This window comes from Sinohyriopsis cumingii, chromosome 1 (genome assembly GCF_028554795.1).
Source record: "Sinohyriopsis cumingii isolate HCF-2022 chromosome 1, ASM2855479v2, whole genome shotgun sequence".
NCBI classification, from domain to species: domain Eukaryota; kingdom Metazoa; phylum Mollusca; class Bivalvia; order Unionida; family Unionidae; genus Sinohyriopsis; species Sinohyriopsis cumingii.
The window spans coordinates 130,071,437-130,097,588 of NC_142961.1; the positions used below are offsets into that span (position 1 = coordinate 130,071,437).

A 26,152-nucleotide genomic window follows, 5' to 3' on the forward strand; every position below is an offset into this window, starting at 1 on the left:
TACATTTTATAAACATCCATTCTGAATTTATCTTAATTAAATACTTGCCAATGGATCAATTGCTGGATCCAGTTCACACACACACACACACACAATATATATATATATATATAGAGAGAGAGAGAGAGAGAGAGAGACAGAGAGACAGAGACAGAGAGAGAGGGTTGTGTCTGTATGTATAACCTCCTTAATAGAGATATTCATTAGGGACAATATAAATCTGTAAGTTAATTATCCCAATCTTAGATATGTTGTTCTTAAACTTCAGGTACAAGCCAATACCTACTCCAAAATAAGTCGCACTATACATACAATATAAATATTATGTAAACAAGCTTTGGGGTAACTTTTATTTCAGACGATAACCCGCTTTTCGATGAAAGTTTGTGATAAACAATAACAGTATTCTTTCGTTGGTAGTGCTGTAGTTTCTGAACACATCACTCTACAGAATAAAGTTCAAATTACTTTGCAAATCAGACTTCCCTGGAAACAATTATCAAGACATAGGTTGTTCCTGACTTGATCGTATCAGCGTCATAATGGAAAACAACACCTCATCCGCAGGTCTTATACAGGTAACACTTATCAAACAGCGGCTTGATGATCTGGGCTTATATTTACACAGCGACAAGAACAGCTCTATTATAGTAATTTCTGGTCTTGTTAGAGGTGGCAGTGCGGAGCAAAGTGGTTTGGTGCAGACTGGGGATGTACTGGTCAATGTGAACGACATCAGCCTTCAAGGCAAGTCATCTGAAGAAGCAAATATCATTTTAAAATCAATCCCAGTCTTGTCCCCGGTCGTTTTGTTGCTTCGATGTCAACATGGTTACACGGCTCATCTGGAAACGCGTTTTGGGGAAGATGGCAAACCCAAAACCGTGCGAATTACAAAGCTGATTAATCCACCTGAAACGTTCATGTCAAGAATTAAGAGAACATTGTGTTCGTCAAATAAGGTATCAGGCACAAGGGAAGATAATGACGATATGATTGAGGATAAATATGTCATTGGTCATAGTTCGAGGATCGAGACACAGAAGAGGAATTTGCATCAAGATAACCACGTGTATGTTGACGACAATAATGATGACAAAAGAAAACTATTAGAATTAGATGGCGGACATTTTCCAGATTTGCCGAAGGACAGAAGAAGAATATACATTTCTGCGAACGCTCCCCAGAAGGCGGTGAAGTTGATAAACACGACCAATGAAAGACCTGCATATATGGATACACTGCATATGAAGGCGTTAGAGGTATTCTTTCTCTCTTACTTTCATTTTTTTTATCCTCCATATATTTAACTCTTTTCTGTTTCAACGTCATACATTTCACTAGTGCATTATAGTTAAACTAAATTATGTCCTATGAATTTCCATTTGGTGCAGACGCAGACTTTGATGAAATGTTATGTGAGCAAATTGTAATTTTATACTTCCGAGAAGACTAGCACAATCGGTTCAACATTGGTGTTCTCAGTAAATATTTTGATAAACATATGCCTGTTTCTACATCCATATTCTAATTATGTTGCAAATCTATCATCTATAGGTTTATCCATGGACAGATATTCATAAACCCGAGTCACCCAATAATGTAACAGAGCCCAACTGAGACGTATTTTGAGCTGTAGTATGAACGAGTGGAAGAACGACCAAATCACAAATATAACAAACACTTTGTAACGAATTAGCCCCCATTCATGAGTCATAAAAAGTTTAGAGTGTTTGATTGAAAAATGACCAATGTTGTGAACATCTTACACTAACCCCACCCCTGGAAATGTTTTCCACTAACCTGAATAGCAATCATTAGCTAGCATAGGGAATTATATAATTATAGTTATTGTTTGTCGTTAGCGACAACACAGGATTTAGGATTGTTTCATTATAAATCTTTCGTCTGGTCACTATATTGTTCGCTGCAGATCATATAAAAAAGCCAGCAGAAGAAGCTGGTTAACACTGGTTGATGTTATGAATTCTATTCCATGTGCGACATTTGTTTACACAAAATTGCATCCATTAGATGCCAGGTCTAAAGTATCGAATTTTGCAATGGAGAGATTTCTAACATTGATTAATTGGGCACTTCTGAAATTCTAGCTTTTTAAGAGCGCCATCACTCTAGAGTTCCATGCAAGTCAAATATGAGAATGAAATGACAGGTTCACAATTAACCACTGAAGTGAGTAGCATGAAAACTTAGTTATGTCTTCTCAAGTTAGAATTCGGGAGATTATCAACGCAACTACTAATGCTGGTTTACGACCGTTTCATGACTAAATGACATATTTTGACTATTCTGCAATGATCAGAAATTGAAATTAAACATGGATAGTTGATATGAATCAATGTTAAGTATAATAGATACAAGGATATAAAAACACGAACAAAATAAAATAGTTATATATTGGGACTTCGTTCAGTAGAAGATCTTTAAAATTAGATACAAAATGTTTTCCCCGAGAAGAAAGGTTAGACTTTGATACATCAATTAGTCCCTTTCCGAACCAACACATCAAAATTTATATTACAATCGATTTATAGATATGAGTTCACTGATGCGCCGTTAAGCCTCTATCCATATAAGAATAAACAAATATTGCATCTGGCTTTCAGGATATATGCTGCAGTGCAGAACGGTGTATAGGGTCTATGATGATAGCTCCTTTAAACAAAACCACAAGAACATCTCGACCCAAAAAGGAACTCATCTACCATGCAAAAGACTTTATAGATCAGTATTATGCCAACTTTAAAAGGTAAGATGAAGTCCGATATTCCAAGCATAGATTGTATAGATCAGAACTATGCCGACTTTAAAAGGTAAGATGAAGTCAACCATTCCAAGCATAGATTGTATAGATCAGTACTATGCCAACTTTAAAACGTAAGATGAAGTCCGATATTCCAAGCATAGATTGTATAGATCAGAACTATACCAACTTTGAAAGGTAAGATGAAGTTAACCATTCCAAGCATATATTGTATAGATCAGAAATATGCCAGCTTTAAAACGTAAGATAAAGTCCACCATTCCAAGCATAGATTGTATAGATCAGTACTATGCCAACTTTAAAAGGTAAGATGAAGGCCGACATTAAAAAAAGATAAGTTTGAATCAGAATATGTCAGTTTATCCAGTACATTTTCTTTTCTTCAGATCACTACTCATCAATTCTGAAAATAAAATTATATCGTCGTTGACTGTCGAGTGCTTGGAATATATAGAACAGTCAGTAATGTATATAACTAATTGACATTTTATTTTTAAGTCTGATAAAAACATTTTCAATAGGACTTGCATGCATGCAAAGACGTAGATGTGTGTATGTATGTATGTATGTATGTATGTATGTATGTATGTATGTGTGTGTGTGTGTATGTATGTATGTATGTATGGATGTATGTATGTATGTATGTTTTTATTTTTGTTGGGTTTAACACATTTTTCAGCACACGATATGCTACGCATGGCTGTCAGTATTAATGGTGGAGGAAGATCCCGGGAAAATCCGGGGAAGAACCATCGACCCACGAGAAGCTACTACCAAGCTTTCTCACATACCTACATTGGCTGAATCCTAGAACCCACGCAGACGGAGGTGAGATGGCAGTGATCCGTAACGGAGAGCGCTTTAGACCACTCGGCCACTCGGAGCCCCATGTATATATCTATGTATGTATGTATGTATGTATGTATGTATGTATGTATGTATGTATGTATATATGTATGTATGCATGTATCTATGTATGTATGTATGTATGTATGCATGTATGTATGTATGTATGTATGTACGCATGTAGGTATGTATGTTGTTGTTGTTATAGGGCTTAACGCCATTTTTCTGCACAAAATAGGCTATACATGGCGGCCAGTATTAATGGTGGAGGATGAACCCGGGAAAACCCCGGAAAGAACCACCGACCTACGAGAAGCTACCGCCAAGCTTTCTCACATATCCACATTTGCCGAGCCCGAAACTCGAACCCAAGTAGACAGAGATGAGATGGCAGTGATCCGTGACAGAGAGCGCTTTACACCACTCAGCCATTGTATGTATGAATGCATGTATGTATGTATGTATGTATGTATGCATGTATGTATGTATGCATGTATGTGTATATGGATGGATGGATTTTAATGTGCATATGTATATTATATTCATATGTGATTGTAATTTTATTTGGATTCTCTAATGATATTATATAATTAACTGCCTGTATGTGTATAAGTTTTCTTATTCAAGTTACTTGTAATTGTAATGTATGCAGCACGTCAAACAGCTCTACGTATCTTTGTTTCTCATTATGAAATTGGAAACCCTCCTGAAAATGAAGTATTGTGTATTGTCTGTGCATGCCGAAAACGAATCAAATACCACTTAACAATTTTCGAAATCCGGTACTTCGTTTAGAACAAGAGAAGGATCAATACATTAATCAGAGAAAGCTTTCAGAACAAGACTAAGAGTTGACTGGGTGGATGGTTTAAAAACAATTTTAACATATTTATTGTGTATTTTATGCCAAGGATACTGAACCTATATGATTTTCGCACGAATACTAAGAGAAATATATCCGGGATGGCTTCGCCTAGTGTCAAGTCCCCGACCGTGTGTTAAGAGTTCTTCGTCACAAAATCAACTATAGGAAACCATCACGTTTTGATGGCTTACAATTTAGACAGACGATCGACTGGATCGAAAACAAAATAAAACAAACAAACAAACAATAACTCAAGTAAAGGAAATAAATGTCAAAACAATGCTAATCCATTGATGACTGTTTGCACTTTATTGCAGTGACTCTAAAATGCTAACCATATAACCATTCTGTGGAATAATATTTGGCCTGTGCTAGTGGGAAGTGATATACATCGGTTACATTTTTTTATGCTGATGGCAATAACAATTTGCAAAGGTTCGGATAATGTTTCATTTCTCTATCTTTCAGAAAATCAAGTTATACATTGACGTGCTTTCTCGATCCCTTTATTTAGGAATCAAGGTCACATTCATATCATCCTTACGTCAAGCATTTGGTTTAATTGTTTTTTTGTTTATATTTCGCAAACTCATATATATATATATATATATATATATATATATATATATATATATATATATATATATATATATATATATATATATATATAGTGCGACACACTTATTTGCCTGTTTGATTCTGGGTCTAAGGTCAATCATGGAACATTTGTGAAGCGGTTCTGGTTAAGTATTATGGCTTTATTCCTACGATTCATTGCTCGTATATCTAGACTTTGAGTCATGATGACAGTTCATGAAAAGTAACTTTAAGACCATGTTCTACTCCTTGATTGTTTCTATTGATTATATTTTTAAAACCTTTTGATAGACTATCTTAATACTTTGGAAGGATTGTTATGAAGCTAAATTAATTCATTCTGCAACATGATCGTTCAACATTCTGACCTACAATTTAGCGGAATATTAAGATATCAACATTTTATGTTGAACAATTATCGGATTTATTTGCCAAAGTTTTCTCTGCTCAGGATCGACTATAGTATAGGCATTTATTTTTGAAAGTGAAATCATTTTTCCCTTACAGACAAGATAAAATTGCCCACGAAAAACGCTGGACTGATGTCCTCAATGCCATTGAAAACACGGGCACATACGATCTGACAGTAGATGAGCTAACCTTTGGAGCAAAGACTGCGTGGAGAAACGCATCCAGGTGTATCGGCCGGATTCAGTGGTCCAAACTTCAGGTATGTTGAAATTACATCTGCCTAGCTACCATATACACCACATACGTACAAATATGCATGCAGACTTTGACCATTACTGATAGAAAGATAACAGAGAAGATAATTATAACCATACTTTTAACGCTAACTGTTTTCTGTATCTGCAACCTCTTAATTGTCCGCTAGCGTGCCCAACATATAAAGAGATGCGTGTACATTACATCATTTTCCATCAACTTTCATCTGCATGGGACAAAGTGCACATTAATAAGTCCTCTATATATCAATAATTGAATGTTATGTTTGCATTTGCTGACGTTTGCATAAGCTATTTATATCTAACCTATATGAGCAAGGGTTTAACTCTTAACCTTTTATAACGCTACAATGTTATTAACACATGACGTAGAAAGTATCCTACTATGATTCAGCTGTCTTTGTAAAGATGTTTAAAACTAACAAAATTCAATTTACATGGAATGAAGCGATTTCCTCTGTATATAATGGATAACCTACTGAGCTTGAATATTGAAGGTTAACACGGCAGCGGAACGAAAACTAAATATGTTAAACGTAATTTGAACAAAAACGTCTGGAATACGCATTTGCGAAAATGTTTGTAATGTATTTATATTTGTACCAAAAGGACTAATGCTACCAGCAATGGTGTTAAGCTTGTTATAGTATGTAGTTTAATCAATATGAAGCCATTCTTACAAAGCAGGTCACTGTTACATGATTTTCTGAACTCATGTTCTTTCCTATGTTTAATGTCCAGTACTTCTGCACCTAAGCACCATTTCTGAAATCGCTAATATTTGCTGACAATGTTAAAGCCAGTTAATTAGCTAAATCTGCAATTCAGATTAATGTATTCTTTTACTTTAATTTTGCTTGTTTGCTGTAACGAATAATGTGTATAATGAAGCACATTTTATAGCTAAGAGTAACACGATATCAACTATTGCACGAATAATCCATTTTGAGGTCACCGCGTATATAGAACACCATTTAGCGATCTCTTCTGCATTCCCATTTATATTTCGTCTCCGTATAAATGACGCTTGTCCAGTAAGGATACAAATGTTGTATTGACATCTTTTCTTTGTCCGTCGAGTGTCTTCCATAGATACATTTCAATATCTTTACATATCGGACCAAGGAATATATTTCTAACTTTTTCAGTTGTTCGATGCTCGTCATGTAACCACTCCGAGAGGGATGTTCGAGGCTATTTGCAATCACATCAAATATGGAACAAACGATGGAAATATTAGGTATTATAATATACACTCCTGTTATTGACCATCTGTCCTTCATCTGGCAGTGTGCCCAACGCAACGTGCTACGATGCATCCTGCACAAATGTGATATCACACAATATTGATAGAGTATGTATATTGAAATGCAAGGTAACAGTATATGCAGAAGCATACGTCATCATAACGCTTTCAATTACACACATGATTGTACACACCATATCATAAATAGCTGACAACAATATGAAAATTGATACACAAAATTCCCATTTTAAGTTCATATGGATCCTGCTATTGTATTTACTTTAAGAGATTTCTAAACTAGTAACATCAACACTCCCCAACATATCTGCATAGTTCATCTTATGTACTAATGTCATTTCCTCTGTATATTTTCACTGGCACAGTCATGATTAGTATGTTCCTGACACAAATATGATACACTGAAAGGCTATGCCCTCAATGACTTCCACATCTGTTCACATGGCTTCCTCAACCCCAATTTAATGTCGACGACAATCTTGAATTTGTTTATTTACATTTGACACATCACTAACCAAAATAGTTAGCTACTCTTTCGGAGCACCTGAATCAACGTGACCAGTATAGAGGTATAGCCTCAGATTGTCTTCTTCCCGATGCCTCATTAACAATCAGACAGGTACTGGTCATTTGTAATGAGTGAAAAACTCTTTGGTGCTCGCACATTTTATTGCACTGTTTTCTCTGTAAGATTACAACTATGTGCTACGAAATCTGTCATAACCTCATCAGAACCATTTTATGTTCCCCAGGCGTTACTAAAATCGCTGAGAGACAAATGAGATATCTAGTCAAAACCGATAAAGGTATAATATACTGATAATGTCATGCATTTTTCATAGACATGAATAAACCTCTTCTAAACGCTATCCGCAATACACTTAAAGTGTGCTTTCGTAAGATGGAGTGAGTTGGAACACTACAATCTGCATACATTCCACAGAACATGACTCCATTTGTGAACATATCATACTACTGCACACAGCAAAAGCCGCCTTAAATCTGTGTCTTCGTGTACTGAAGGGAACATACCAAAGCTATCCATGTTAGGTGTTTAGCCAATCAAACGTTGAGCCCTGCTTTGTTCTCGTATTATCTGAGGTAAGCATCCCAGATGCACTGTAGATTAATATTGCGGTGGACATCACTCTCTCGCTGGCTTTGGTTTGTAGCGAATGGGATATATGGAAAACAATCATAACAAATCAATGTCAATTACATTTATAGTTTGTTGCTCTGATTTGAAATATTAAAAAATTACATCTCTATGTTTTAACTACGGATGAAATGGTCAATCATGTATCCAATATTGCTTATGCTTCAAGACAATGGTGTAGTTCGCTTTCAGGATTGAACAAACAACGCTTTGTTAATTGTTAGATGAACTAACGGTTATAACCTTTACTTTCTACACATATTTTGGAAAGCTAACCTATATGATTTAGCAACTTTTGTATAAAAGATTTAAAATGTTTTGAAAAACCCGATATATTCTTGAAAAAGTGTTCAATGCACAATAAAACACAAATGCCCTTCGTGTATCATGCGCGGAAATATATATCAATGAATCTGAGAGTCTGCTTTGCAATTGATTATTTATCTTAAACAAAAAGAACAGGAGAAACGACAGCAAAACATATATTTTAGAACCTTTCTAAGAATATCTACCAAACATATTAGTAATGGTCTTTGAATCATATGTCATTAATAATGTCATACTATATTCTATTGGTGTATGCGTAATCTTTTGTTCTATCATGGAAACAACGTTACAAATACACTTCAAAAATATCTGATTATGAAATAGTTTATTAGGAATGGACTTTCAGTAGAGTCGCTTACTTTCTCCACGTTTTTGTGATTTCTTTATTTTAAACAATCCATGCTGAACATCGTACGAGAATAATTTTTTAAAATTTAAAACTGTCCAAACGAATATATAAAAGCTGAGTCTTTATAGAAACAGTGTCGTGTCAAATTTAATCGAAATTCAGGTTAGGTTAGACGACGAAAGGGTTCAGTAGGATTCCAATAAATTAGACTTACATTCGTGAAATAATTTTTTTAGGAGTAATGTCAGCTTACAGACTGAATTTGATTGTACGAAGAATTGCATTTTTACAGATCCGCCATAACAATATTTCCACATCAGATCAGCGGAAGACGCAACTTTCGTGTATGGAACTCACAACTGTTCTCATATGCTGGCTATAAACTATCGGATGGAACTGTGATCGGAGACCCAGTCCATGTTGAATTTACTGAGGTATAATGATGTCATGATGTGTCAAAGATTATATGCATCGTTGTACGTGCCACGTCTACACAACCATTCATATCTTATTTCCTTAGAATAAATGGCTGAGATTTGGCCAGGGTTACGAAGGTAGTTGTTCATCACATGGATATATCACACGATCTATAAGTATACATCTTTGCGAGAAGCAATGTCTTGATGGGATGTTACCTTAACTCTTGACCACGTGAGTTTTACACTAAATGAATGCACATTAATGCATATAATTTTTCATTTAATCATGAAACGTAGTGTAAAGAGGGTTTGGGGTTAAGTCGTATATATTGATAAGTACTAAACATCTTTAAAATAAAAGGTATATTTGACATTATTTCATGCATGTATTTATTTAACTATTGCGTTTAAAATCATATTTTGCCCGATGTTCATCCTTGAATAACGACACTTTATTGGATGCAGCCCTGTTAGTGGAATGTCATTGTGACCAACGTTTGATGCTTCACTATGTTCTGTCACGTAATTTTAGTAAGCTCATAACCACATAGTTTGTCCATGCTATATACATTCTAGCTAACACAGTGATCCATTTGTAGGCAGTGTGGTTTCATATAGTAATAACTATCTTTAATCATTACAAAGTGCCATATAAATGATTACTCATCTACACGGAAACTTTGTATAGCGTAAGTGGCTGAGCAGTTACGAGAAGAGTTGATTGAGTGTATTTCGTGTTAGGTCTCATTTCTAGTGACAAATCTTTACTTAGTGAAACATGCTTGCAATTGTGGTCATATTGGTTGTCTCTCTAAAGTTACTCAAAGCATTTTATTTGCAGCCAATACAAATCATTATAGAATAACCACTGAAGTAGAGTGTATGACCAGTCGTTTTGACACAGAAATATTTGAGGCTTGTACCATCTCAGTATAGTTCCTTTGCATTTGTATTATATAACTGAATTCACCTTCTTATGCCTTGTTACACGAGGAACGATTTCTCAGGTCAAGACCACGTTTGCATGATATTGCTTTGCAATGTTTCTACATTCACTTCTTAAATGGTAATTAATGTTTGCTGTAACTAATGAGGTATATTAAAAGCTTCATAATGTGTGATCGTCAGTCTTTATATAAACACTGCGCGTGACTCTAAATGACATGACCGAAACAAATTGATGAAAATGCATCGACGTAAATTGCTTTAAAGTTAGATATGTACTAACTGAGAAATTATATTAAAGGAAAGTACACGTTTAAAGTTTAATTTGATATTATAACAAACCATTTGAGTTTATGAGATTTTAATTTTCTTTATCAATATATATGATTAGTTTCAACAGATAATGCATGGGTTTCCTCACTTTGGCATTTTTTGTTTTGCACAGGTCTGCCAGAAACTGGGATGGAAAGGAAAGAATGGACGATTTGATATCCTCCCACTGGTCCTACAAGCCAATGTGCATGATCCAGAATTTTTTGACATCCCGCCTGAATTGGTTCTGGAAGTTGCAATGAAGCATCCCAAGTAAAGATCTCTTGAATCCTTTTAATATCGTATATACTTAACCATCTTTTATCATAAAATACGGCTATTTACAAAGAGAGGATCCTGGCTGTAAATGTCATACTTCCCATCTGTACCAATGGCTAACTTTTGACAGAATTGGCACCGTCATCATTCATCGTTTTCAAACAATTGTTTCAGGGTGTGCAATAAGTTTGAGTTCAATGACAACCCGGAAGATCTACATCGTTTCTTAGGTGCTTGGATAATCGTATATGTGTATCAAATACAGTCCAGTCGGATTATGCAGCATTACTTTATCTGAAAATTGTGTTCGTTTTGCCTGAAATATTGAGAACTAGAGTGTTCTATTATAATTAATCTCGATGCAGCCAAACATTCTATTTTCGACCGATTCAGTTCACATTTGGATGTGACATACACTTATATAATGCAAAATTAAACATTTTGTCAGCCAAGCAGACCTCATGCAGTGAAATATTAATGTCATCGTGGATCTTTGGAATGCATTTCCAAACAGTTAAATACGAGACTTGATTGCTCGCACTATTTAAACTTATTAAACAAAGATCTTAATATTGGAAGGTTTGATTTGAACCATACAATGGGTATAGCGGTCTGTAAGTTGGAATGCGACTGGTAATTATACCATTTAAATAGTGGAAGGAGTTATATAATATTTCAATATAGATGTTTAACCTTCTAATTTTCTCGTCTGTGTTAATACTCAAATGTCGAATGGTTTCTTAGCTTGCACCACAATCACAGGAAGCAAGACGATGTCTTTTATTTCACAGATTTCCATGGTTTGCCGATCTCGGCCTAAAATGGTACACGCTGCCAGCGGTATCAAATATGATGTTTGACTGCGGCGGTCTGGAGTTTACAGCCGCCCCCTTTAATGGGTGGTACATGTCCACAGAAGTAGGGGCCAGGGACCTATGTGACCCTAATCGCTACAACATCCTGGAGGTAAGTCTAATCTTTAGTCTAGTACAAATATATTAAGCCATTATAATCGTTTACTCAGAATTGTCAGAAAGACTACCATGTTCTATTTGGCTCATACAATATAATTCGTAGTTTTGTCGAAAGTGCTTTCACTAATAATCTGAACTGTAATGCTCATCATATTTGGACGAAGATTCATTTCAACTCTTATCCACACAACATATCACGATGAATAAAAACTGTGATAAAGCTTGCAAACATACATTTTATTCCAGACAGTTGCTCAGAAGATGCAGCTAGACACAAAAAAGAATTCCAGCCTGTGGAAAGACATAGCCTTGGTGGAAATAAATGTTGCTGTGCTGTATAGTTATCAGGTTTATATACTTTTATCTTATGTAAGAGGCATGGCGATCACCCTGGCGAATTTATTCCCCAAACTGCAAAATTGAGGCGGAAATTAAATGTATGTGGATATTTCAGAAAATGTGGATAACCATTAATAACGTTTTCTGTTTCACTGCAATCTTGTATTTTTTCCGCCGTAGTTGTTCCGATGGTTATTTTAATTGTATGCAAAGCACGCATATCTAGACAAATGTATATACAGGATATTACAAAGGTCCACCACTGCAGAAAATATATATGCAGTGTGTTTATTTCGATAAAAATCTATTTGCATCGTCGAAAACTTTTCTGATATTTGCGATATCTAGTATTTTCACTGTGTAATTAATTGTTTCTAACATGACTTGTTTTCAATAGTACCATATATTATCAGGCTCGCAGAGAGATTCCATTAGAAATAATAGCATAATTGGACTGGGATAGCTGACGTATTGTACAGGTAGGTCATTGTTGGATAAATCTATCACTGCTATAGGTTTGTTCCTCTTCAAATACTACATATTACCATATATTATCAAGACACACTGTCATCTTATTAGAAAATCATCTTTAACCTACTAGCAGTAAATATAGTACGCATCCTGTAGTGAAACTATGATGGTTTTAATTGATCCGTTTTAATAAAGGCTGCAAATATTTTGTTGAAAATTTAAATATTTTTCTCACAGCGTCAATAACCTTGAGAGCAATTTTATTTTGGACAAAATGACATAGTGTCGTTACTTTGTTAAATGCAACAACGGTGATTATTTTTGTTTTGTTTTCCGAGTTCAGAACTCCATTTTAGGCATCACTCATATCAGAGGAAAGTCTATTTATATTCCAGGCGAAAGGTGTGACCATTATGGATCACCATACTGCCGCCGAGTCTTTCATGAGCCACTTAGAGAACGAGCAGCGCCTGCGTGGTGGATGTCCGTCAGATTGGGTCTGGATAGTACCTCCCATGAGTGGCAGCTTAACGCCTGTCTTCCGTCAGGAGATGCTAAATTACAAGCTCAAACCATCATATGAGTATCAGGTACAATGACAAGATAAATATATAATGCAATATAAAGATTAAGAGTACATGTCCTCACACTTCGTTACCAGATCGCTACAACGATAGATTACATACACCTGATGTTTTACATTGCCAATATATCTTCGATTTCAAACGGGGACCCCAGTTAAAATATAATCTCAAAATTGCATTCATCAAATATGAAATTTGCCAGATTTTTTGCACAAAACCAAATATGACACGGGCTGTAGACTTTATTAAAATATTAATATTTATTTATTTATTTAAAAAAAAGGTAGTTTTATAATCTTGTTTTTTTTACCTTCCTTAGAGATCATACAATTTGCAAAATCGATTATCAGCTAGTGGTTTGCGTTCAGTCAGTCATAAGACGCTTTATTTTTGAATCATCGTGTCTATATGATATATAATGAATTCAAGCACGAATTCGAACTGGTATTTATTATATACGGTCAGGAATCTATTTGATACATATCACATTTTTATATAATGATTTGTTCACAAACATCAAGAGTCTAAGCTTTGTGTTTGTTGTTAACCATAAGAATACATGCAAATCAAAGTTTATCGTATGTATACACATATTCGTTTTAGCATATTTTGTATTTTCCCCTCTGTAACCTTTACCTTGATAGATGGGCTAACACTCTAGAACGTACCCTACACATTGTTTAGCTGCACAAGTACATAGCTAGATAGATAGAGAGAGCGAGAGAGAGAGAGAAATGTAGGTTTTAAACCTTTATTTCACAATCCTCGATATTCCTGTTGAACTTCTCAAAATATTGGATACAGGAGTCAGGTTCAAAGGAATACTTCACCTCCTACATACAATATGCTCTTTGCATCCAGCTTTAAGGCGGTTTTCGGTAGTTTTAATAAGCATGCCTGTCCCAAAAACCTTTGATTTACAAAGTTTTACTAAATGATCTGAAATCCTTATTCAATTACTAACATAAAACATCTGAATGAAACCATGAGATCCTTCAGACAACCACACTTATTATTCTTGTAATTGATCGATACAAGTATGAAAGTATACTCATAATGAAAAGCATATGCCTTGAGAAACTTAATATAAATATAAAATGCCAGTTTCGTTTTCCTGATTCTCACAAGTAATATGTCAGACTGCAACCTTTCTCTCTCTCTTTCATGACATGGCTCTGATAATTTCTATATTGATGATAACTGGAAGGGAATTTACATAAAGCATAGCTAATATAACTGGACGGCAATTATAAACAACCTTGTCTTATTGTCAACATTAAGAAACGAACAAAACGAAACCACTTAAAACTGTGACACACAAAAATTTGTATCGACATCGTTTAGAAGTATAAATGATTGAAACACAAATTATAATTGCACGTCGCGCATATATTAGATCTCATTACAGAACGCGATGGACTCGAGAGAGGGGTTATTAGTCTTTATTCCATATAGTCACTGGTTTCCTGAGCTATTTACAAATCACTGTGCATTTTGAGATCAACATATGTATGTGATGAGAGTAGTTAAGTTCTCATTAAAAGAAATACTATACAAATTGGTTCACATCTACTAGGATAGGAAGGATATTTAAATTCACCTTCTGTTTACATTGTTAGTCTTCATAAGTTTAAATTCACGTATTGCATTGATTGCCAGGTGAATGTATAAAGACTTTCACACACAAATTCGAATAATCGGTGCTGCCAATATACACACGAATACTTTATTTACAGAACGCCCCGTGGAAAACACACGTCTGGAAGAAGGACAATGATGCAACAAATAGTGTTGACAAGCCGAGACGTAAGATTGGATTCCGACAATTAGGCCAGTAAGTGAATCCAGAATTAAACACCAAATATGTTTACTACACTGCATTTCGTCGACTTGATTCAGTCCAATGGACCTTGTCCATGTGTACATGTCATCATACAACTTATGTTCCTCTTCTGACACTCGTATTGTCGTTGTTCACACTGTCAGAAAAAGTCAGTTAACAAAGTTCTTGTACGTACCAGGGCTCAGCTACTTGGAACGAATGTATCATATATCTAAATACAATGAATCTGTGAGCTCATTAATTAAATTAACCTATTAAGACTACATGAATACAATTAACGACTTAATAGATCTTACTTAATTATTTTTTGTCAGCATTTTTATGTTTTGTAATTTCATAGTGTTTGCTTTTGTAATCTTATCGTTATATATATTTTCGTGTTATCCGATATTGTAAAACAATTAGAGCTCTAAAGATTAGGCGGTGCCAGTAAATCCGCAATAATTGTTTTGCTAAGAGTGTAGATACAAACTTTTCATAGTGTATCCATTTAATATGTAAAAAAACATTTGAAATTATTCATATACATACATAATATATTTATAGTTGTACTGGGCAAGTATATAAAGAAGAAACCAATTTTCCTCGCCAAATATGTTTCGTCGAGAATATTTTGCTTAATTATGATACATATACACCCTCGTAACCTCCGTGCAGTTACATCCATATAAAGCTGTGCCAGCCGCTCCAGTAGGAACTGAATATATCTTAGAATTTTCAGCCAAGTCTTATACCAAAGGAAAGATCACTCTTCCCGACCGCCACATAGGTTAGCAGATGACTGTTAGCTCCCATTTTAGGTAAAGGTAGTGTCAAGGGAGGATGGATGTAAAGGTAGTAGTAGTTCTCCTAAGGTATTATGATTGGGTAAGTAGTCTCGACGAAACATATTTTACTAGAACAAATTGGTTTTCATTCACAGTGCGGTGAAATTATCTGTTCATTTTATGAGAAATGCTCTTGCGAGAAGAGTAAAATGCACCATTCTGTATGCCACGGAGACCGGAAAGTCGGAAGGATTTGCTAGGACACTCTGCCAGATCTTCAAGCATGCCTTCGATGCGAAGGTCTGAATATTTCTGAAATCACACAATGTTTATTTCGCTAGGGTTTTATGCAGTATAATTTCACATACACAAAAGGAACCTAACACAAAACACGTTATATAGCTTCCGATTCCTGCTTCATATACGTCGTTATCATACATATAATTAAAAAACACTATTACTGAATATAGATGTTTAATGACTGAAAGTAGCCCTTGTCATATATATATATATATATATATATATATATATATATATATATATATATATATATATATATATATATAAGTGAACTTCCTCAATTCAACGTTTATAATGAATACCCATTTAAGGTCCTATGTGAGCATTTACTGTCAATGTGGTTGCTTTCCATCTCACATGACAAACAGGTAATTCAACACACAATAAATAAGTTCCATTACCTGTTAGAAAACAAGAACAACCCCGGTCAGCCCACAGTACACGTGCCTATAAAGTCTTGAGATTGATCACAAATATCAAACACATACAATTCCTGTGAAGGATTACGTTAGTTACTTCGAAATATTCTGCAGTAAAGCACACATCCAAACATAATAGGCATTAGTCGCAATTACAAAATGGTTATTGTTTTTATATATGTTACTACGAAGAAAATACCAAAACCCTCGTTTGCCACGTATATCATAATGTCTTTCCGAATTATCCATAAATATCGAAGCCTGGAAAAGGAGATTTAATCTGGGCTCCTATAGAGGAAACCATCAATTTAATTAAATTCAGTGGAAGATTATTTCGTCAGGTCCTACCGATTTTAATGCATTGCTCTTATCAGAACAGTCCATTGTTATTGCTCAGAAAGAATCAGTCAAAGAAACATTTTTATTTTAAAATTAAGTTACTTTTATAGCAAATAAAACATCAGGTTTGAAAACCACCTAATAATTTAAACTGTTATGGCTAGTACTTTGAATAAAGTGAATATATAATATGTGAGACAGTTCGATTCTCGTTGGTCCTGATCTTCCCTCAGTTTTAATTACTCACAGTCAAATATACACGTCTTTTGAAATAAAAATCATTGAGTCTTACTTTCTCTCTATTGTTATGTAAGTCACCTTAAACTGATATGACTGTACATTATATCATTGTCGTTTTGGGCCAGTCTTTTCAATGTGATGTGCGTGCAGTTTCATCGATATTTGTGACACTCTTCCTAAGAGCTTCATACGGTGCACATGTTGAATGAAACCAGCCTTATACTTAGCTTTGTTGGACCCATATTCTCAACGTTTGAATTATGTCTTGCGAAATTTACACTGATGCTGAAAGTAGGACCAACCTAGTTATCTCCAAATAAAATCGATACATCAGTGTTTTTGGCTGACATTCAAGAACATAATCAACCTCTCCTTTGTGAAAATCATTGTGATTATTGTAGTTATTAGCAGGCCACAACATATAGTTAAACTGATATATAAGGAAATGATAATTAACGGCATGAGTGAAGGATCGTATAGAATTCAATTCACCCGTCAATATTGTCTTTCGCAAGATGACACCCGGGCAACATAGGCGCTTTACTGCCTGTGTGATACCGAAATTTTCGCACCTTATCAAAGGATTGAAACAGAATGCGACACAACATTCACTATAATAAATGCTCTATATTGTACTGTTTAAAAAAATAATATTGCCTAATATCTGAAGGGGGATAAAGCGATTTCTTTATACAGTTTGTGCGCTTTACGTGATGTTGAGTTCCCTGCAGGTGCTATCCAACCTAGTTAAAAAGAATACATCAGTGTTTTGCTGACATTCCACTATATAACCAAGATCTCCTTTCTGAAAGTCAAAATGATTTGTGCAGTTATTAGCAGGCCTCAACATACAGTTCCACTAATATATAAGGAGATGTTAGTTAACTGAATGAGTGAATCATCGTATAGAATTCAATTCACCCATCAAAATTGTCTTTTGCAAGATGACATGGGCTCTTGACTGTTTCTCTGATAAAGAAATTTTCATACCTTATCAAAGGTTTGAAAAAGAGAGCAAAAGATATTCAGCATAATAAATGCACAGTATTAATGCACAGTGTTTAAAAAAATAGTATAGCCTAAAAGTGCAGTGTTTGACTTGCTTTTTTAATATCGGATGGGCTAAAGCGATTTTAATACTGTTTTTGCGCTTTACGTAATGCTGATTTCCCTGCAGGTGCTATCGATGGATGAATATGACTACGTTGATCTTGAACACGAATCACTTTTACTGATCGTGACCAGCACATTTGGTAATGGAGATCCACCTGAAAACGGACAGGTAAGCATAGGTAAACGCTCATGCTTTGTGAGCATGTGTCAAATACGTATCAATATTTTGTAATGATTTAATGTGAAAAATTAGTTTCTATGTTATGTGATAAATGAATCAAATTTACCTTGCAACGCTAGGCAATGTAAGAATAGGTGATACGCTTTTTTCCCCAGAATTGATCTGTATCGACTGCAAATAAAACACGCATCGCTATTAATATCAATGTTTCTTATATTTCATTGTTCATTGTCAAATTATACAGTACCATCTTTTTCAATAATCTCAAGATTTATCCTTATTTTAATAACGACAGGTTTGTTCGTGGCCATGAGTTAACGCATTAACCGACCACAACATGGCACTCAACTGACTTTATTATTTTTGTCTTTAAGATATGTGTTACTTTGTTTATACAGGTATTTGCAAAGACTTTGCTCGAAATGAAACATCCAGAGCGCCAGAACAAGTACGTATAGAAGAGAACCAATAATACATGTTCACAACGTTTAACCAAAGTAGGAATGGTGTGGTGGAGTATACTGGCGTATATTTGTTCGTCATCTGTCACGTTTTTCATTTCATCTTATGAATCATAAAAGTATTGTTTGGAAGCCTGGTATGCTTTTGTACCAAGGGAAGCAATATATCATGTAAAAAATGGAACCAGCCCAAGAGGAACTTTAACTTTCCCATTTTTGTTGCTCACGCATCTCCGAATAATTCTTTTTTTGAGATATTGCTATATGTTTAGTGCAGAAGATCCAGCAAGACAATCAGTTTTGTCCAACTGCAGATGCGGTTGTGTCCAATTACTACTTTTCAAATGTTGTGTCTGTCCGTTAGATTTCTCTCCGATTAATATATCCTTGAGTATTCGGGATATGTTCAGAAAACCTGACAAGCCTTTGTAGCATTGCACGAGTTTGTGTCCTATATGATATTTCGTGTTGTAGTATTAGTTCTTTTGGAACCATCATACCAACTTTGAACTTTGAATTGATAATAACCTTTCACGTAACCGTTAGGACGTGATGATGACATTTAATACATTCATGTATTTTAACTAGATAGCGTGTCTTATATAACATCTGTCGAAGTATAACTTGCATTTGAAGAGTTGTATCTAGATGTGTATATAGGTAGGTAGGTAGGTAGGTTGGTATGCATGTATGAATGTATGTATGTATGTATGTACGCTTACGAAAGCACATATCCAGGTCGTCGTATTACGACTGAATAGTTAAAAAGTAAGTAATAGAAAACAGCGAAAACCAACGATGTTTGTAACATTCAACAAATAAGTTACGTACGTATAATATAAATAAAAAGTAATAAAGAACTTACATAATCGCAATTTAAATCTCAAAGAGTCTAAAATTCTAAAATGTTCTATAACGAAGTCCTAATAAATTCAGTTATACATTATTTCAAGTAGTGTTAAGAAATAAGATTCACCACGGAATTTGTCGATATGCCTGTAGTCTTAAACGAACTAATGTACCGGTTACATGATGTGTGATGATTTAGTAACAGTTTTCCAATTATTTATAATTATACAATCCACGGTGTTCCTGTCTGAATTCACTATAATTCAAAATTACTCTCTCTGTCCAAACATAGTATTTGGGAACACTTTGTATTGCCAGTGAATGCATAATTTCAACAAAGAAATTCCGTCCAACTGAAACTCAGAACACATCAATAAGACTAATTTCTGTTTCAGATGCTGTTGCAGAAATGAGTAATTTCTCAAGTTAACACGATTTTAAGCCCCTATGTCCCAATTCTTTTTTTTAGTATTTGTGTTTATCTCAGTTATTTTGGCATGCTGTATGCATTCTTTTTATTGTTACACTTGGACTAAAGCGAATTGGTTCGTTGTTATTTCTCAAAGAATATGATACCATCAGACTAGTGTGACATATTTTGACACTTCGCTACATTGGGTTATATTGCATGTTTTAAGTTAATTTTTTAAATTATGTCCAATCTGAATCCATCAAACTATATGAGTGTGCCTACCTCTGTTAGTACTATAGACTTACAATCAACTAGGTTTATTATGAACTACGTATCACATTTAGCTGGCTTAGTTTCAGGTATTGCGTTAGCTAGTACTCACTTCGGCATTCTTTTCACCATGTAAGCATTCATTTAAACCCGAAATCATGACGCTTGGTGAAAGGATACATTTTAAAGAATATTTCAACATCATCACAAAGGTGTACAGTGAATTACATTTCATGCTTTCTTGACTTGGGATCAATTGCATGCTAGTTATGTCTTCATATTGGGGACTAATTAATTCGTTCCATCTAATTAGTAATGTACCCCTTCTACCAAAATAAAAGAACAGTTTTGTTTTTTAAATACATGACTATAAAACATTTATATTTTATTTATGTCTTGGCCGACACAGAACCTTTTTTCTAAAATAAGCAGATACACGTTGGAAGAACTACTCTTATTCAGTCGTACATGTTACATATACATGACCAACACTGCATGCATTGATTGGTGACAGTTAATAATGGCATATTGTATATGAGAAGGAAAACATTAATTAATTGAATTAAGTGCGTGTGTTTCGTGCGAAACCACATCTGTACTAGTTATTCATGGTAAGATCAAATGCATGAACTGTTCTTCTAATACTGACCGTCACTGCTCCTAAATAGGAAAACGGCGACATGTACCCTGTAAACGTTGACTTACAGTGGTAATAAGTAATAATACCGTCTGACTCAGATTGAAAAGGTTAAATTTATTAACAAATATTATTTGGTTTTCCAGACCATATCATATAACAACCTTTAAATACAGTACAAAGAATGTTATATTTTTACCATCATAAAAACACATTATATGTATTAATGTTTTGAGTCTCTCATGCAGTGTTGCAGTATATATATATATACATATATATATATATATATATATATACTGTCTTTGGTTTAATGACACGTCTGAACAAAACTGTCAATAAAGTTTCGATTGATATTTGAGTTTAAAAACTCTTTCAAATGAAAATTTGCCATCATTTTGTCACAATTAATATTTATGTTTGTTCGTGTACAAGCGAACGTTGTAATCCTTTTTTACATTCTTGCTGGCAATGTTAGACCTGCTGTATGTACGTAAAAGCGGCCGAAGTTTTTTAATTAAGGTTTCAAATCCCGATCGGTTGAAGAACCGGCATTGTTCAACAACACACCGCCTGCACACCATCAGACCTCTCTGATTACGATCAGTACGATCTATAATTAATATTAAGTTTCAATTATGTATTTGTGTGGTTTAAAATGGTTACATTAGTGTTCAAATTATTAATTAAGCTCTATCAAGCATACGTATTCCAGACTTTAAAGAATTCCTTATACATGAACCATAGAAAATATAGCCGGCGAAGTAGAGCAACTTGATAGGATTTTCTTTCGGATACACGATCAATCCATACAGGTGTGACCTGAGTAATGCGACTATATCACATTGTCTATTCTCTCTTGCATATGACGTGTCTATGGTGTTCAGGTTATTGTAATACATACATTTTTGTGATCTCTATCGTCATCTCTCTTAGTTTTGATAGCCAAAAGCCGATATGTTAATATTGTTTCGAGCAGGCATATATATCAGAATGTACCTGTCGCATAGTATTCTTTCGCAAATCTACACAAGAATCGCCTTCGTATTGTATTAAATAAACAACTACTGGAATACAAGTTATTCAAACTGAACCCACTTAAACCGTTCACATGTACGGCACACTTACACTTACATAGTAAATAAACATTAACATAGAACAAGCTGCCTGAAGGTAGTTTGTATAAATCTTAAGCGATATAGATTTTTCTTATTCCATGGGCCCAAATTTAAGACACCAATGTCTTCTGTTTTGACCATACCGTTGACTGTATGCGTTGGTTTTTATATGGGGGTGGGCTCATGTAAAGCTTTCAGATTGCATAGATTCCATAAAAGGTTTAAAAACGAAATGCATTTAAACGATAGGTTGTATTGAGAGGTGTTATTGAAAGCTAACGTATATGCTAAATAATGAATCGAATGCAATGTTTCAATTGTCTGGCACATTTGCTTGAATTTTTCCTGTTTTGCCTTTTTGCATATATTACACGAATGTCATTTATGAAATTGTTTGGCGTTATTGATGAGCACGGTTTCGAGTTCCACCCTTACTTATACACCTTTGGGTATTGAAAAAGAAGAGTTAGTGAGGGGTCCATTTGATGTTACACCATATTAAGAATAAATTTATACAGATCTAAACATTTGTTTCTTCATGTATTGTTATTTAGGAATGAGGTACAATCCAGACAAGTATGCAGGTAACATGTATTAAATTCGCTTTAGAATCCACTGAATATATAATATAAGTAGATCATTTGTGATGATCTACTGCATGCTTTTTGATCTCTATAATACAATTCCAGCTGTTTACTCTGACATAATGTATCATTTTCTTGCTGTAGTGATAAAGGCAAACAGTCTGCCTTGAAAGGTAAGGACGCTTCCTTGGACCACAAAAACGAAGAGTTAAAGAAGAGGAAGAATAGCATGACAATTGGCACAGTGTCTCTACAGAATGTCAGGTATCTAATCGTGTGTTGTTTGCTTTCTGTGTTTTTGTATTTGTTTATCAACAGGACAGTGCTGTCAAAAGTCAAAGGTCTGTATATCGTATTTACACACAAGTGTCATCATGGACCCACCATGGTGTCTGGAGAAAGTACAGAACAGTTAATACATTAGCATAAGGAATGATTAGCGGTCTTATATAACTAGTACAAATTAAAATCACCTTTAGTTGTTACTATAGGAGTTTAGATAGAATTTCCATCAATTAAAGCACATAAACTAGTGTATGATTTGATGAAATGAGTAGTATACTTGAATAATATATTTGGTAAATCGATCATTCTTTTTCGATCTGTTCATATGTAGGCATCGAATAGAAAATACGTGTTACGAACCGTACTACTTTTATATGCGGATACATATGGAACTGTGCTGCTTGGAAGTATCAATATTTGGATGGTCACAGTAATAGATCCAAAATTACCCTTGTAAAAGGAAATACCATAGCTTGTAATCTCTATTTGCGCCGTTCACTTACAAAGAGTTTGAGGGACACATACTTTTATTTATATTTGCTATTATAATAAACGGTTAAATTAAAACAGGCGTATGAGTCTGTTCTTGTGTCTGTCCTTCATACGTTCTTTCTCCTAAATGGCGAGCTATGACAGCTTATAGCCGCACTCACCCATTTTCCTTTCTGCGGAGTAATCTTGTTATTCATCTTTATGTTGATGAGCTCGTTGTTCAGTGTAATTTTTTAGTGTTAATTCTATACTATATTTACATCACCAATTAGTGATTTGTGTGTCCTTTCTGTGAATGCCAGGAATGATTGTTTCCGCGCAATAATTTCCTTAATTAGTTTTGGAATTTAATCTGATTGAACAATTGGTGAGCTGACTTCAGCAGAACCTGGTTGTAAGCTTCCGGTGTCGCAATTCTGTTAAAAACTAGAGTAGAGGTTTTTAAAATTCCCATGGAACATAAAATTCTACCACCATGTTTCTAAGCGAAGGTAATCAAATGAGAATTATCAAATACCATGACACTGTTCATGAAACTATTTTCAGCAGACGAATACGAATAATACAAACATATTGGTCAACTTGGGGCTAACTGGGCGAAACCAATCCACAGGGCATACTAACAAATCGGGTTATGGCGCTATCCTATTATTTTGAATGAACTCTCATAAAGCAACATATAAGTATCATTTGTGCATTAAATGACGTCATTAAGATGAGTCTTAAATTCTAGGTATTCGGTGTTCGCCCTGGGCTCGAGTGCTTACCCTAAATTGTGTGCTTTCGGCCACTACTTAGACAACATACTACATGATTTGGGTGCAAAGAGGATAATACAGATGGGTGAAGGGGACGAGGAACACGGACAGAAAGAGTCTTTCAAAACCTGGGCGCATGATATTTTTAAGGTAATATAACGTATGATCTTAAGAAGCAATTTAGTTATTTACATTTTCAAGAACTGAATGTGACAGTCTTCCTGATAATTCTTGTCACATGACATACCGACAAACTTGTATACTTATTACTTTGAAATATTAGTGAACTGATTGTGGGCGTAACAGGCGTTGAAATATGGGTTTAGAAACATATATATTCAGCGTTTCACATCGACTAAAGTTAAATTTGAATAGTAAGCCAGAGCGCTTAGAGACATGCATATAACGGACTGCACTGTGAGAACTTGTAAGTGACCTATGATCTATCCTATCGAGCTATCACTGAATGGTATTTTTTCCTTGGATGGTACTACCAACTATTGGCAAAAGTAGATCATATTTATCAGAGGCACGAATGACTATAAAATCATATATTCGGATGGGTGTGGTTACATTTGAAATCACTTCACTCTGGCAGGTTGTTTTTGACGATTGAATTGGCAGACACTTTGCATGCTCTAATGAATTTGCGTTCGATATATATGTATGCAACACCGGGTCGTATATATTATTGTATTTATATTAACGTAATTTCAAGTATGCATACACCTTTATACATTTTGGGATCACCATTAGGGCATACATTTGTCAATCATTGCATACGTGTCTTGAACAGGTGATTATGCTAACCTTTTGACTGTGTACCGGAGAGACGGGTGCGATATCGTTTGAAAAGAAATCATGTTGGTTTGTTTGTATGAGAGATATTCAAATATATATCAATAATACGCGTAGAAAACGTAGAATACAATATTTAATGTAAATTACTCTCCTTGATTAAAACAGAGGAAGAACAATATTCGGCACAAATGTAGTCTCATCCTATCTTTACACTTATCTAAAATATGATTGTTATTCTTGTGGCATTTAGTATTTGGCCGCCTTATATACTACTGAGCATTATGTACAACTCTCCCAACTTCCTATACACGTCTATATTTGTCTTCAGGATAATAGAATCAGCATAACGATACATCCTCCCTATTTATTAAGACAGCTGACAATGTTGCAGGCCTTACCCTCATTGCAGTCATTATTTTGTCTTTTCAAAGAAAGATAGTATATGATGAAAAACAAAATTTATATTTCTCTGGAAAACATCTGCTTTATTTACCGTTTTGACTTTTAGATCAAATGGTACTAATGTCTTGATCATCATGAAAATATACCTGACATTTGTGTCAATCAAAGATCGACGTCTTTTTTGGACGAAATACGGGCTTTGTTCGGTTTCAAAGAAAAGTCGCCATAAGGAATGACTTGAATGCATTTGAAAATTTCCTCAAAGCGTCGCATAAACGAACATGTGCATGTTAGATGTGAACGACATGAGTGTTAAAATATTTGTGATATTTCATAACGAGTAAATGGTACTATGCTTATGCACCAAACCACGTCTTAGTAATGATCTGTTACGTAAGCCCACAAACAGTATACATACGGTTGCCTGGTTAATTCCATTATTTCAAAATACACCTATAAAGATATGATTTATACATGCATTTATTGCTCTATATTAGTGGATCATTTATTTCCTCAGGCTGCGTGTGAGACATTCAGTGTTGGAGATGAAAAAACAATTCGTGACGCCGTGGGCTCAATCTCTCAAACCGATCTCACATGGTATCCTGGGAAGTTCAGGCTGACACCCTCAGAGGAAATGTCAGGTGACATTTGTGAAGGTATGTGCTTTGAAATAATGGTATAAT

The 26,152-nt window shown here is 34.7% G+C and overlaps 1 protein-coding gene across 2 annotated transcripts in view; it reads left to right on the forward strand.

Moving 5' to 3' along the window:
- Nucleotides 1–227: 227 nt before the first annotated feature.
- Nucleotides 228–26,152, forward strand: part of LOC149807854 (nitric oxide synthase, salivary gland-like) — a 39,239-nt gene continuing 13,314 nt past the window's right edge. Inside the window, exons 1-16 of one of the 2 annotated variants that reach the window (XM_089971384.1) lie at nt 228–1,262; nt 2,628–2,770; nt 5,601–5,763; nt 6,928–7,019; nt 9,168–9,309; nt 10,685–10,824; nt 11,622–11,796; nt 12,051–12,152; nt 13,010–13,204; nt 14,935–15,032; nt 15,964–16,108; nt 18,284–18,388; nt 18,799–18,848; nt 22,873–22,992; nt 24,239–24,413; nt 25,984–26,125. In XM_089971384.1, coding sequence (XP_089827510.1) covers nt 543–1,262; nt 2,628–2,770; nt 5,601–5,763; nt 6,928–7,019; nt 9,168–9,309; nt 10,685–10,824; nt 11,622–11,796; nt 12,051–12,152; nt 13,010–13,204; nt 14,935–15,032; nt 15,964–16,108; nt 18,284–18,388; nt 18,799–18,848; nt 22,873–22,992; nt 24,239–24,413; nt 25,984–26,125 — 2,707 coding nt within the window. In that variant the 5' untranslated portion in view covers nt 228–542. The remainder of the gene's footprint in view (nt 1,263–2,627; nt 2,771–5,600; nt 5,764–6,927; nt 7,020–9,167; nt 9,310–10,684; nt 10,825–11,621; nt 11,797–12,050; nt 12,153–13,009; nt 13,205–14,934; nt 15,033–15,963; nt 16,109–18,283; nt 18,389–18,798; nt 18,849–22,872; nt 22,993–24,238; nt 24,414–25,983; nt 26,126–26,152) is intronic. The other variant, XM_089971383.1, reaches the window with a different exon arrangement.